The sequence below is a fragment of the Dama dama genome, chromosome 13 (assembly GCF_033118175.1).
Source record: "Dama dama isolate Ldn47 chromosome 13, ASM3311817v1, whole genome shotgun sequence".
Classification (NCBI taxonomy): Eukaryota; Metazoa; Chordata; class Mammalia; order Artiodactyla; family Cervidae; genus Dama; species Dama dama.
The window spans coordinates 71,557,578-71,572,871 of NC_083693.1; the positions used below are offsets into that span (position 1 = coordinate 71,557,578).

The window sequence follows — 15,294 nt, forward strand, 5'->3', positions numbered from 1 at the left end:
GACGGGGCTTCAACCTTTCCTGTCTGTCCAGAGCATCTAATGCCAGTCCTGCTAACCCATATGCCAAGCACAGAGCGGCAGGGTCCCATCCCTGACCCTGCCCTCTGCTTTTGCAAAGAGAGGTCCCCATCCACCTCTGAACCCCAGCGAGGCCCCCAGGTTTTCTATTAGTAACTTTTTTACTCAGTTCTCATTTCACCTACTTGAGCTTCCCTGGTGTCTCAGAGGGTAAAGAATCTGCCTGCAATGCGCAACAGCTGGGTTCGATCCCTGGGTTGGGAAGATTCCCCTGGAGGAGGGCATGGCAACCCACTCCAGTATTCTCGCCTGGAGAATCGCATGGACAGAAGAGCCTGGCGGGCTGCAGTCCTTGGAGTCACAAAGAGATGGACACGACTGAGCGACCGTGCACCGCAGACAGCACAGGAGCTAATACCTGAGACTGGAAACTAGTCAGAATTGAACAATAAGTGAACTGTAGCCACTGTGTAGCCAGGAGCAAAAATGTTACCCCGTCTGTTCTGGACCAAGTCAGTCCAGTTCAGTTCAGTTCAGCTCAGCTCAGTCGCTCAGTCGCTCTTTGCCACCCCAATGACTGCAGCACGCCAGGCCTCCCTGTCCATCGCCAACGCCCGGACTAAGTCAGAGGATCGTCAAACTCACTCTCTGCATCCTCACTTGCCACGTGCTGGCATCTTTCATGGTCAGTGACTGGCGCGTGTGCGCAGGAACCGGAAACTTTACAACCCCGTGGATTTGCGCCTTTATCTCCTTCTGTGGTACTTTGTCCCGACTCCCTGACTCCCTGAGATAGAGTAAGTAGAGATTTCCGTGGGTCCTGTAACAAGTTAACAAGTGTCTTATGTGACAACCCAGCCCCCCACCCCAGGGGCTGATCAGAGGTGGGAGGGACCCCGGCAGATGTTTCAGCTCCCTTTAAAGACCCCGGCCTGACATCTGGAGGGCCCCTTTTGGACGTGGGAAGCCGCATCGGTTCGAGCCGAGTCATCAGCCCGACACCGGTTCTCACTCGAGGCAGGGCCTGGCCGCGGCGGAAGAACCCGCGGGAAAGGGGCGCGCCTGGCAGGACGTGGCCAAAAGTGGAGCTGCTCCGACGTGGACACCCGGCCGAGATGGGCCCGCGAGTTGTCCATGTTTGGTCCTGGAGCCGCCCGCGGGGCGCGCGGGGACAGCGCCCCCAGGGGCGCGCGGGCGCCCACGGCCACAGGAGGGTTGCCCGGGCCGGGGCCGGGGGTGGGATGGGGGGCGGCTCTCCCGCTCCCCGCGCGCCCCCTCCAGCGCCGCAGCCGCCGCCGCGCCTTTGTCCCCGCGCGCCCCCCCGCCACCCCGGAGCCGGCGGCCGCGCGGGGAGGCGGGGCCCGGCCGCGGCACCCCCCGCCCCGATCGCGCGCCGCCCTCGGCTCCCCAGCGCCCCGGCCCCGCCCCGGCCCCGCCTGGCCACGTCCCCCCGCCGAGGCCGCCCCCTGGCGGGCGGAGCGGGCGTTCGGCTCGCGCGGCCGCGGCGGCGGGCCCGGGGTTGCCATGGTAACCGGCGGCGGCCGCCGCCACGGCAGGGCCGGCCCCAGCGCCAGCGCCGGCCGCGGCTCGGCGCGGTTCAGTGTGGGGGTGAGCGGGCGGCGGCGCGGCCGGGCCGGGGGAGCGGGCGCTGCCCGGCGGCCTCAGCATGGAGGACGGCTTCTCGAGCTACAGCAGTCTGTACGACACGTCCTCGCTGCTCCAGTTCTGCAACGGTGAGGAGGGGCGGCGGCCGGGGCGGGCCGGGGGGCCGCGGAGCGGAGCGGGCCGAGGGGCGAGGCCGGGGCGGCCGGGGAGGCCGCGCAAAGTTGCTGCGGAGGGGCGCGCGGTTCCCGCCGCCGCGGGCGCATTGTGCTGGGCCGCCGAGCCCCGGGCCGCCCGCGCCTCGCTGCGCCCCCGCCCCCGCCCCCGCCCCGGCGCGGCTCCCGGCTCCCGCTCCCGGCTCCGGCCAGTGCGCGCGGGGAGCGGCCGGTCCCGGGGAGACCCGCGCGGGCGCACCGACCGGGCAGCGCGTGGGGAGGCCCGGGCGCCCCGGGGCTCCGCGGGGACGTGTTGCTTTCTGCTTCCAAACTCACATCTCTTTGGAAATGTCTGGATGAAGAACTCGGAAAACATATCACTTAATAACAAAACACTCCTTCGAGGATGTGCGCAGTGTTTGCTGTGCATGGACTCAGATCCATTCCGTTCTACTTTGATGAAACCATCAACACTTTCATGCAATCTAGAGCTGTTTAAATGGACAGGCAGAGTGAACCGGGCTTCAAGTGTTTCGACTGTTTACGGGGTGATTCTTTTTGGGTTTTTTGTATTTCTTTTTTTTTTAATACAGGGAGGAAATATTAATAGCTATCAATATGGCATCTTTAAAAATTATATAAAATCTTACGTTTCAAAGATGTTAGTTCCACTAGTAGGGTTGAAAAAGATTTTCACAGCAGACTGCACAACGGTTTATCAGAACATTCATGCACAAAAGTTAACCATACAGTTTTTCTATGTTGGATTTATTCCTTTATTAGAGGATCCCAGAAACTTGTTAAAGAAAAAATAATCGTGTATTTTCTAGAATGTGCCTATAGTACAGATGGAATCTTTTGGAATCCCAGACGCTTTGACGACTTGAGCAATTATGTTGCAGTTATATTTGTGATTTAGGCGAATTTCTCTAGTTTTTGGACACCTGTTTGCAAATAGGAGTTATTAGCCTTGGCAACTAACATCACCGGGTTGATTCATCCTCTATAATGATGTTTTAACCTCTGGCGAAATTTATCATCTTTTTCATGGGAGAGTATATATTCTGATAGTTTTGGCAGCTTGTAATTTTCATGTTAATCACATGTGAGCCTTCATTAACTTGTAATAGCCTCTTCAGCAGAAAGGGTGAAAGTTTTTGCTCTCCAAATTTAACAAGAGTTTCAGAGCTGAAGGAGGATAGAATGTATTTGGTGCCCTTCTGGCCACTGGAATTTCTTATATGTAGTTGAGAGTCATGGAAACGGTTTTATCCTCCACAACATTAAGTAGATATTTGAGCAGTTGTTTAGGGGCTGGTCATATTGCTTCTAAATAGCGGTTCAGTCATAAAGTTGTACATCTATTCATGAACGTTTTGGATTTCTGCCTTTTTTTTTTAAGTGTGTGTTAGAGATATTGGTAAGGAATTTTACTGGCAAGTGTCTAGAAGAAAGTAAAAACCAGGTTTTATATTGTATGGCCAACAGTTTAAAGAAAAATGACTCTATTATTGAAGCATAGTTGATTAACAGTGTGTTAAATTCTGCTCTACAGCAAAGTGGCTCAGTTATACACGTATATCTATTCTTTTTTTATATTCTTTTCCATTATGGTGTTTCTGAAGATACTGAATATGATTCCCTGTGCTACACAGTAGAACTTTGTTGTTTATCCACCCAGTATATAATAGTTTACATCTGCTAACCCCAAACTTGCAATCCATCCATCCTCTACCCATGTACCTGTTGGAAAAAAATGACTTTAAAATAGCTTAGAAAGAAGCAGTAAAATCAGTTCAAAATACAATTGAATCCTAACAGTTGAATTACTTTTCTTTACAAAGCTCTTAGCTCTGTGCTTATTTTTTTGGTTACCTTATGAATAAAGTTTAAAGCAAGAATGGTCTCTGAGGTAGAAATGAGTGTCACACTGGTGATGTTTTAGGCAACAAATGTTTGGATGAGAAATTATTCATTTTAAGAGACCTTCACTAAGTGAAAATATAAATGAATAAAACCCAATTAATGACTGTGATGATTCAATGAAAGCAGTGGATCACAGGAACACCATTTCACCAAGCATTAAATTAAACATTTGGGTATTTTATTGGCTACAGTGAAAAAAAAATTCTTTTTGAATTAGAGATTTCCATGACAATGGCAGGACTACAGCATGCAGTAGATGAACCCATCCATGTTCATGTGTTGAGCACACTCCATGCTTTCGATAGTGACAGGAACCAAAAAGTCATAGTTGCTTATTAGCTTCAGAAAATGACATCCCATACTTGTTATTTGGATGACTGCCACAGTTAACATCTTCCTGGTGTGACCAAGATAGAAGTTAGTAATAAACGTTAAAAGAAAGGAAGAGAAAACGTTGTTCTAAGGAGTGAAATCTCTAGTTCCCACTGTATTTTTTCCCTTACCGTCTCTTGTACTTGATTTGTGATGAATATTAAATGTCAACATAGGCAGTATCTAGCCTCATGAAAAGACTATCCATGCTCCTCTTTTAGGTACTGGCTGTCTCATTTCAGTAGGAAATGTGTGCAGTGTTTTTCTCTCCAAACTGTTTAGGACTCTGTAAAGTGAGCTAGCAATCACAAACTTCTGTCCGCCTAAGAAAAAACTACAACAGTTGGAAAGTGGACTAAAGCTGTCATTTATAAGCCAGTTTCCTGTTTGGGAAATACTTGCCATCTTTTACTCTATTTTTTTCTTCAAACCCTTCCTTTTGCATAGGAGGAAACTGAGTCTCAAAGAGATGTTTCTAACTTTATAAGGCCATACAACTAGTAAGACTTGGATATCAGTATGATTTTTTTCGGTTTGTTTTAGTAACAGCTATTGAGAAACATAATTCACATTCTATAAAAATTCTCCCTTTTTAAAATATACAGTTAAGTGGCTTTTAGTATATTCACAGAATGGTGCATGCATCAACATTATCTAATTTTAGAGCATTTTCATCACCACCCCCAAAGCAACCCCAGCACCCACTAGTTTATATTCCCCATTGCCCTGGCCCTTCGGCAATACCAACCTGTTTTTCTGTCTCTATGGATTCTGAATATTCAGTATAAATGGGATCATATAATATGTGGCCTTTTGTCTGGCTGTTTTTACTTAGCATAATGATTTAAGGTTAATCCATGTTGTAGCATGTGTCACTACTTCATTCCTTTTTATGGCCAAATAATATTCTGTTATATGGGTAGACCCTACTTTATTTATGTGTTCACCAGTAGATAGGCACTTGGGTTGTTTCTATTTCTACTTATTGACTGCCATAAATAATACTATCAGGAACATTCATATCGAGGTTTTTGTGTAAACATGTGTTTTCATTTCTGTTAGGTTGATACCTAGGAGTAGGGCTTCCCAGGTGGCTCAGATGGTAAAGGATCTGCCTGCAATGCATGAGACCCAGGTTCAACCTCTGGGTCAGGAAGATTCCCTGGAGAAGGGAATGGCAACCAACTCCAGTATTCTCGCCTGGAGAATTCCATGGACAGAGGAGCCTGTCAGGCTCCAGTCCACGGGGTCGAAAAGAGTTGGACACGACTGGGTGACTAACACACTTTCACACTTATCTAGGAATAGAATTGCTGAGGCGTATGGTAACTCTGGGTTTAACATTTTTGAGGAACCAGTCTTAATTTTTTGAAATCTTAAACATCAAGCCGTCCATTCTAAAGGAAATCAGTCCTGAATATTCATTGGAAGTACTGATGCTGAAGCTGAAACTCCAATAGTTTGGCCACCTGATGCGAAGAACTGACTCCTTGGAAAAGACTCTGATGCTGGGAAAGATTGAAGGTGGGAGGGGAAAGGGATGACAGAGGATGAGATGGTTGCATGGCATTACCAACTCAATGGACATGAGTTTGAGCAAGCTCCGGGAGTTGGTGATGGACAGGGAGGCCTGTGCAGTCCATGGGGTTGCAAAGAGTCGGACACGATTGAGTGACTGAACTGAACTGAACTGAAATATCAGGCTCTTTTTATTATACCTTGTTGGTATGAGACTGGGGAGTCAAGAAACTGCATGAAAGAGGGAAGGAAGTGGGTGGGAAGAACATACTGTTGCTATTTCATTTCTGTGAGTCACTTTTGATTCTTCCATCAATCACAGTTCTTCAGAACAAGTCAACGCACACGTTGGCTTAGTTGCTGTAGGTTACAAGAATTTCAGAGTTTGAGGGGACCTAAGGGTGATCTCATCTCATGATTTACTTTCTTAAGCCTCTAAATGTTTTGTCAAAGTACAGCTTACCCAGGAACCCAAATGTCAGACAGATAAACCACAGGGAGCATCCCCCATTTAACTCGGGGAGAGGGCAGCATCTCTGGTCCTCCTTGCCTGTCCTGTCATCCACTGATTCCATTCACCCAGCCCTCCAGGGCTTGAGATCTCTGTTCCAGAGGTTATTCAACATGTTTGAGCAGTTCCAAAGAACTGAAAACTCACTATCTCTGCATGCAGTCCATTCCTTCTTTGTGTGGTTCAAACCGTCAGTTGCTAAATGCAGTCAAAATTTGGCCCAAGTTCTGCCCCTTGGGTCCATAGGAAATCGGTTTAATCTCTTCTGCATGTACTAGGTCATCCCAGGTTTGAAGACAGTCATGATAGTTTCTTCTCAGGTCTGATTCCAGCTAAACATTACCTTTAGAAAAAGAAATCCTCACAAGACACAGTTTTAGACGCTTCATCATCCTGGTTTGCCCAGTCTGTACTTCTTTTCTTTTGTCTGTATGCCTCTTTGGGCTTCCCTTGTGGCTCAGCTGGTAAAGAAACCGCCTGCAATGCAGGAGACCTGGATTTGATCCCTGGGTCGGGAAGATCCCCTGGAGAAGGGAAAGGCTACCCACTCCAGTATTCTGACCTGGAGAATTCCAGGGACCATATAGTCTATGGGGTCGCAAAGAGTTGGACACAGCGAGCGACTTTCACTCACTCACTCGTATGCCTCTTTAAATTTGACACAGCTGAATGTGTGCGTATTCCAAGCATGGTTTTTAAATAGAGTGGAGTAGAGCTGGATGCCTCACCTCCTTTGTTCTAAAGTCTATACTTCTAATAATGTAGCCCAAGACCATAATAGTTCTTTTGCTTGCCATTTCATGTTGTTACCTTTTATCGGTTTTCACCTAAAATTCTTGTCTGTTTTACATGTATTGTGGCTAACCCCCCCCCTTTTTTTTTTCATACTTTTCCCTTTTCTTTTTAAGGGGGAATTTCCTGCAATACAGCATAATTGTAATCTGTATCATAATGCTGTAAATAATCCCAACACTTATATAAAATATTTCAGTGTTATAATAGCATGGAAGTTGGCCATTGCCTTAAAGGTTATGATTCTGGCTGATAGCGTTTTTTTCTGTCTTGCCTGGAAAGGCGCTGTGAGGGATCTTACCATGTTCCTTTCTGTACATGGCTCATCTACCACTTCTGACGTAACTGGACTTCCCCTGCGGGTGCTCCTTGTTAATAACCATAGCCTGTCAAGTCCATACTACCTGCTGCTCCCAATGACATTCTGAAGTCACTACAGTAATCTTTTGAACTTTGTTGTTTTTGTTCACTTGCTAAGTTGGGTCTGACTCTTTGTGACCCCAGGGACAGAAGCACACCAGATTTCCCTGTCCTTCACGATCTCCCAGAGTTTGCTCAGATTCATGTCCACTGAGTCAGTGATGCCATCCAACCATCTCATCTTCTGTCATCCCCTTCTCCTGCTCTCAGTCTTTCTTAGTATCAGAGTTTTTTTTCCAGTGAGTCAGCTTTTTACATCACATGGCCAAAGTGTTGGAGCTTCAGCTTCATCAGTCCTTCCAGTGAATATTCAGAGCTGATGTCCCTTAGGATTAACTGGTTTGATCTCCTTGTAGTCCAGGGCGCTCTCAACAGTCTTCTCCAGCACCACAATTCAAAAGCATCAATTCTTCAGCACTCAGCCTTCTTTATGGTCCAGCTCTCACATCCGTACATGACTACTGGAAAAAGCTTAGCTTTGACTATGCGGACCTTTGTCAGCAGAGCGATATCTCTGCATTTTAATATGCTGTCTAGGTTGGTCCTAGCTTTTCTCCCAAGGAGCAAAGCATCTTTTAATTTCATGGCTGCAGCTACTGCCATTTATTTTTCTAGTTATCAGATGAAATCTTTTTATTTCTAAGCATTTATATTGGGGAAGTTAAGAATACTTTATTTAAAATCTTAGAAATATTTTGGCATCTGCGATTCTGTTAACTCTGATTCTGATAGAATTTTCATGTTGGCAAATAGTTGGGTTTGAAACAAGGTCAAGGAACTCCTGTGAAGAAATCACTCTGAACTCAACAATATGGAGTCTTTTCAAACCTCATTTATTCTTCTGTGGTGGAAGAGAACTGAGTTAGATTTTCTCTGATAGCAAAATCTAAAGAAAATGGTTTTTACAGGAAAATGCCAAGTAAGCACCCATACTAAGTGAGAATTTTTAATTGGTATACTTGATATTCTGGCAGGGAACCTATTTTATAGCCAAACCACAAGAATTTATGACATTATAAACAAACACAAGCATTCTGATGGAAAGTTCACCAAACCAGGCTTAAAAGTAACTATTAGTTCTTGTTAATTTCTGAGATAATATAAGCTTTTTCATATAGTCTCTTAAAAAATAAACAGTTGAGTGGAGAGCAAATTAAAAAGAAATAACATCTTTGTTTCTACTATCAAAGTCTGTTCAAGCTATAAAACTAGAAGCGTGAAAAACTTAATTATGATAGCATTGAAAATTGAACATTACAGCTTTGCTTCTAGTAGCAAAAACAGCTTCTCCAAGGACTTAAAACCAATGGTATTTTGTGCCACTTACAAAAATCTCTTTCAGGAAAACTATGATTATTCATCTTTAAAATACTAGCTTATTAATTGAGGATTTCTAGGATTAGCAAAATGTTTTAAATGCCACCAGACACATTGAAAACTTTTAAAAAAGTATGCTGCAAATTGTAAATGGCATGTAACTATTATCAATATACCCTCCCCACCAAAGCTTCATATTTTTCTCACTAGATGTTTGACACATAGGTTTAATATTCTGCTGAAAGCAGCATGTTTGTTTCAATGTCGTGTGGGATGGGGGCTGTCTTATATGCCACCCGGAGCAAGGACATATCCTCTTTGGTTTCCTTTAAAGAAATAGCTCTTTAGAAGATTTTCATTCTTTAAAGTATTTATTTTCTGATCAAGAGTTAGGTAGACATACTTTCAATTTAGTTTCCTCTCAAGCTAGTTTCTTTACTGGAAAATACTATTTGTGGGGAAAGCTACATTTTTACAAGAGTACTTAGCTGTGTCTTAAAATACAGTAGCATGTTTATCCTGCCAGCTTTCTGGAAAAGATTTAAACTTGCTGTCTTTAATAAACTACCCTCTCTGTGAAGGGGCAGATTTGACCGTTAGCCTTGGATGATGCAAGAGGGTGGGATCGCCGAACCCAGAGCGTGCCCAAGGTGGGGAGTTCCTCAGGAGACCTTGGCAACCTGCAGAGAAGGAGAAGAGAAGTCCCAGCCTCTCGGGGTGGTGTCTCGGTCGTGGTGTGTCCTTGCGGTGGGGTCCAGCACTGGCCCTCTGGAGGGGAAAGCATCATTGTCCTGGACTGCAAATTATTCCCACAAAGAACCTTTCGAGGACAATGGGCAGCTCACAGTTAAGGATAATGAGGACAGAGACGATCAGGCAAGTATTCATGGAGAGAGAGGCCTTTAAGTTCACTTGGCAGATGGAGCCAATTGCTAGTGCATCCCTACAATGTGCCCAGGACAATGAAAAATGTTTAAAACATGTCCTCCCTGGAAGCACTGGTTTTCCCTCATCAGTGTCCCGCATGCCTCTTTCCCCCTGGCCTCCCATCCCCACGGGAGAGTTCTCCTCTCCCACGGATCTCATCATTCCTGCCCCCGCTTTACTCAGACCCCGGTCAGTCCTCACCTAGGGTGTGTTGTAAGGGCAGCAGCCCCAAGCCAGCCTCCCGGCCTCCAGTCTCAGCTCCTTTTTCTTACTCAACAGGTGCTTGAGTACCCACCGAGCTCCTCGCTAGGCAGGTCTGAGGGTTCCAGCCACACGCGGAGCCCACGTGGCCCTGGCTTTCGGGAGGCGCGCGTTGCTCTTCGGGGGCTGGATGCTCAGCCTCATGTTCTCGGCCAGTCTTGTTTAATGATGCTGGGCTTAGACGGTGCTGAGAAGCAGGCTCAGGAGAGGGGCCGGGCATGGGACTGGGAAAGGCCTGCGTGAGCTCTTCCCTGGGGAGTGAAAGCCACTCACCCACAGGGGGCAGGGAGAGGGCAGAAAGAAAATTCTAGACCAGGTGCAAAGCCCTGGGTGGGGAAACTAAAAATCTCCCCCAAGGAAAGAAAATGGGGACAGAGCTGAAATGAGACGGGGAGTGCCCTGTGGGGCCTTTGGGCCACGTTAGGAGTTTGGTCTTATTCCAGGGAGCAGAGAGAATGTGGTGGAGAATTTTGAGGCGAGAGAGTGACACAGTCAGATTTTCGGGGAGTTTTGGGAAATGCCTCTCCCCGCAGTGTGGAGGAGGGGCTGGGGGTGCTGCTGAGAGGGGGGGCTGTTGTGTGAGGAGAACGGTGGCAATTCCCACCAGAGGGCTGCTTGGGGGCTGGCCTCACCTGGACTTCGGCCTTTACACACAGGAGGAGGAGGAATCAAGGATGCCTCCTGGGCCCCCGACGCGCCCACCCAAGTGAGTGCCACAGGCCGAGCTAGAAGGAGCTGGAAGGGCGGACAGGCAGACAGCGGTTCAGCTGGGGCTTGTGGGACCTAAAGCCGAGGGGCTGACTGGCTCACAGGAGGCAGAAACCGGAGCCAGGACGATGTCTGTCCTGGAGAGATGTTTGAGAGCCATCAGTGTGTAGATGGGGGCTTCCCTGGTGGCTCAGTAAAGAACCTTTGCGATGCAGGAGACGTGGGTTCAATCCCTGGGTGGGGAAGATCCCCTGGAGAAGGAAATGGCAGCCCACTCCAGTATTCTTGCCTGGAGCATCCCACGGACGGAGGAGCCTGGCGGGCTACCGTCCATAGGGTCGCACAGAGTCGGACACGGCTGAGCGGCTAACACTTTGATACTTCACACTTGCAGTGTATAAGATGGATGGCACCCAAATGCATGGCGAAGGCGAGCTCACTTAAGGTGGAGTTAGAATGCTCCTTCTGAAAGACAGATCTGATCCGGGAAACACCCTCCTGTTGGAAAGTCTTCAGGGTCCCCCCACCTTTCTGGCACCCAAGCCCCCAAAGGCCGGCTGCCTGTCTCAACTCCCAGCTCCTTCCCCAGCCACCACCCCCGGCTCTTGAGTCTGGGGCGGGGTCCCTTCTTGGTGGCCACTAAACCTCTGTCATCACCGTGATCCCAGAGGCCTGTCACAGTCATTTATTTTCAGATCGCCCGTTAGACTGTCACCCCTTTCCAGGCAGAGGCTCCCGGTGGTCATGTTTGTATCTTTTTGCTCCTCAGCAGAGCCTTTTGATGGCTGTTGTGGGTGTGTGAAATATACATGCACTGGTCAAAACACCTCACCTGTAACGTGTATCCTAAACTGAGGTTAAATAGGTGCCACTTCTACATATCCTTGAAATAATGTGTATATATGTATATATATTTTATGAGGAGGGCATGGCAACCCATTCCAGTGTTCTTGCCTTTAAAATCCCACGGACGGAAGAGCCTGGTGGGCTGCAGTCCATGGAGTCGCAAAAGAGTCAGACACGAATCAGTGACTAAAGGACAACATGAGGTGGTTTCATAGACTTAACACAAATTATGTTCAGCCAGAGGAATTGACCCAGTGAAGTAGTTCTTGGCAAAATCAATGTTTTTAGCCATAAAAAAAGACTGAACTGTTAAATCAGCACTCCCCCCAATTATTTTATGTAATAAGAATTTTTACCATTCTTAGGCAAATATGTTCCAGCCGAGCAGTAGCTTAGAGTTGTTGTTACTGTTTAGTTGCTAAGTCCTGTCTGACTCTTGCGATCCCGTGGGCTGTAGCCCACCAGGCTCCTCTGTCCCTGGGATTCTCCAGGCAAGAATACTGGAGTGGGTTGTCATTTCCTTCTCCAGGGGATCTTCACACTCCAGGGGTTGAACCCGCGTCTCCTGCATTGGCAGGCAGGTTCTTTACCACTGAGCCACCAGGGAAATGCTGGTAGAATTAGGACTGTCATCTATAGCGTACCTGTGCGTGCTGCTGCTGAGTCGCTTCAGTCATGTCTGCCTCTGTGCGACCCCATAGATGGGAGCCCACCAGGCTCCTCCATCCCTGGGATTCTCCAGGCAAGAACACTGGAGTGGGTTGCCATTGCCTTCTCCAACGCACGAAAGTGAAAGTGAAGTCGCTCAGTCGTGTCCGACTCTCAGCGACCCCGTGGACTGCAGCCCACCAGGCTCCCCCGTCCCTGGGATTCTCCAGGCAAGAGTACTGGAGTGGGTTGCCATGGCCTCTCCGATGCCTGTGCATAGTAGCCCCAATTATAGTGTCACCAACAGTTGAAAATCCTTAGGAACAGAACTGAGTGATGATACTTTATGTAGCATGAAGCCCCTTGTAACGCTGAACCATCCCGCGTGTGAAACATGGAGACTGCTCCCCCGGGAATGCCTGGGCCATATAATAAAGATAATGATCAGTGAGCCTGGCTTCACCGAATTAGTCCTTTGGAAAGTAATTAAGCAGCCTTGCCCGCACTCCACTGCTCTCAAAGACTGAAATCTGGCTCTGTATGTCATTTCTTTGCCTGCCGAGAAAAAGGCCTTGTATTGAGTTGATATAATTTAATTATATAAAAATGTGTGTTCAGACTGCGTCTTGTACTTAATTACAGCTCTGACAACACAGAGTTGTTATTTCCCAGCCAGAGCTTGTGCTTCTCCGAGGTAGGGGCTGCGTCCCATCCATCTTTCCCTGCCCAGGGCCGGGCACTCTGTGTGCGCACGCGCGCGTGCATGTGTGTGTGTGGAGTGGCAGAGAGCGACAGTGCTGGAGGTCTCACCAGGCAACCTCAGATGTCACATGGTCTGAGTCTGAGCACTTCCTGCTGCCCCCTCGTTTAACCCTCCCTGCATGAGATGGTTGGGTGGCATCACTGACTCAATGGACGTGAGTTTGAGCCAGCTCCAGGAGATGGTGGAGGACAGGGAAGCCTGGCCTGCTGCGGTCCATGGCGTTGCAATGAGTCAGACACGACTAAACGACTAACAGTAGCAACCACCCCTTTGAGGTGGCTTCCGTGTTCATCTCCATTGTGACTGGTGAGGAAACAGAGTCCCCCAGATTTGAGAAGCGTGCTCAAGGCCGCCTGGCTTATCCTGTTCAGAGCTGGGATTTGAACCCAGGCATCTGGCTCCCTGGTCCACAGCCTATGAAATGCTCAGTTATGTTTGATGAGTGAGTGATGGATCCAAAGACAGGACTGGTCACAGACACGAAGGGGTGTAGATGGTTTTCGTCGGCCCATTGCTTCTGGAAGAAGCCACGCACTTGTTACTAGTTGGATCTGAGGTCCTTTCACTGGCTTGCCAACGGGATCTCCGGACACATTTCCTTGTCTTCACCTGCATTTCCCTTAGATTGCACGCCTGTCGAACTTTGTAAAGCAGGAGTCTCATTTATCTCTGAGTCGCCCCAAGTCCCCAGGGAGCTGCCCGTTGCCCCTAGGATGCAGGACGGTGTCCGGGAACGGCCTCCAGCCTGCTCCCCTGACCCGGGGTGGCCTCCCGTCCCAGGTGCCCTTGGATGCCACCCACCTGGGTGGTGTCTGAAGGAGCCTGGCTGCTTGACGTGTGTCCCCACACATGTGACCCTGGCTTCCCTACAGGGGCCCTTCCCCACACCTCCCCCGCCTCCTTGGTGTGGTCCTGAATTTCGGCAGTGGGACTTCCCTGGTGGCCCAGTAGTGAGGACTTCACCTTCTGTGTCTATGACAGGCTCTGGTTTCATCCATCTCACTAGAACTGACTGAAATTCATTCTTTTTTATGGCTGAGTAAGGAAGAGAAAAACAAATATCGTATGTTAATGCATATATATGAAATCTCGAAAAAAGGGTATTGATGAACCTATTTGCAGGGAAGGAATGGAGATGCAGAAGTGAAGAAAGGACTTGTGGGGGAAGGAGCCAGTGGGAAAAGAGGAGAAAGCAGCATTGACATATATACGCCGCCATGTGTGTGTATAGATGGCTGGTGAGAAGTTGTTATATGCATATAACATAGGGAACCTGGCCTGGTGCTCTGTGATGACCTAGAGGGGCGGGAAGGACAGGGGAGGGAGGCCCGCGAGGAGGGGATATGCGTACTCTTATGGCTGATTCATGTTGTACGGCAGAAACCAACAACATTATAAAGCAGTTTTCCTCCAGTTTTTTTTTTTTAAAAAAAGGACCTCACCTTCCAATGCAGGAGGGTCAGGTTTGATCCCTGGTTGGGGATCAAAGCTAAGATCCCACATGCCTCGTGGCCAAAAAAACCCAAAACATAAAACTGGAGCAGTGTTGTAACAAATTTCATAAAGTCTAAAAACAAAAATGAATCTAGGTGAGGCTGTCTTGGGGCCCCAAGCCTTGGTGCCTGTGCCTCCGTGCCCTGCGAACCTTGATATCCCTTCAGACCTGCAGATCCCAGAGGGACATCAGGGCCCTCAGTCCCCGAGTGTGCTAGACCGAAGAGTGAGTCATCCCAGAGTAGAAATAGGAAGCGATCATTTCGGTCTGGTAATTGCTCATTTACAGAGGTTTGGCATGCTCTGTGTGTTGCCCCCTCTCCTGTAGTAAAGCATTAATGAAACTGTTCACTCCTTTTTAAAAAAAAAAAAAAATTATTTATTTGTGGCACTGGTGGTGGTTTAGTTGCTAAGTTGGGTCCGACTCTTGCACTTAACATGAAACTGACCCTCGTTAGCCATTTTCGAGTGTACAGTTCAGCAGCATGAAGTTCATTCTCATGGTGTGCGGCCATCAGGAGCATCGGTCCACAGAACTCTTTTCATCTTGCAAAACTGAAACTTTGTCCCCATTCAACAATGAATCCCATTCTTCCCTCCCGGGGGCCCTGGCACCCTCCATTCACTTTCTGTCTCTAAGAATTTGATTACTCTAGGGACCTCATATAAGTGGAATCCTACAGTATTTGTCCTTTTGTAACTGGCTTATTCCCCTTGCAGAACCTTTTGTAAAACTCCAGTTCCACGAGTTACAGAATCCCAAACCGAACAATGTCTGACTCAGGGTTCAAAGCTGGGGTGCGAGGGGAGAGGGGTAATTAGCTCGCAGTTGGAGGCGGTCAGAGCCCCTGCTGGGTGTCACTGGATCGCACCCATGTGTGTTACCAGCAACTCTGTTCAGCCTGTCCCGGGTAAAGTCTAAACATCTTATCTCTGGAATCCCTCTAATAAAATGTGTGCTCTTCCCTTCCCCGCCCCCCTCCCTGGTGTCAGGGCAAGACCAGGCTCCGGAAGGG

The 15,294-nt window shown here is 48.2% G+C and overlaps 1 protein-coding gene across 4 annotated transcripts in view; it reads left to right on the forward strand.

Moving 5' to 3' along the window:
- The window catches only part of EML1 (EMAP like 1), a 194,813-nt gene that overhangs the window by 62,615 nt on the left and 116,904 nt on the right, over positions 1 to 15,294 (forward strand). For 2 of the 4 annotated variants that reach the window (XM_061159403.1, XM_061159405.1), the window contains exon 1: positions 1,611 to 1,751. The exons of the other annotated variants lie outside the window; for them this stretch is intronic. In XM_061159403.1, the coding sequence (XP_061015386.1) occupies positions 1,685 to 1,751 (67 nt within the window). In that variant the 5' untranslated portion in view covers positions 1,611 to 1,684. Of the gene's footprint in view, positions 1 to 1,610; positions 1,752 to 15,294 lie in introns of those variants that run through there. 4 annotated transcript variants of the gene reach the window in all.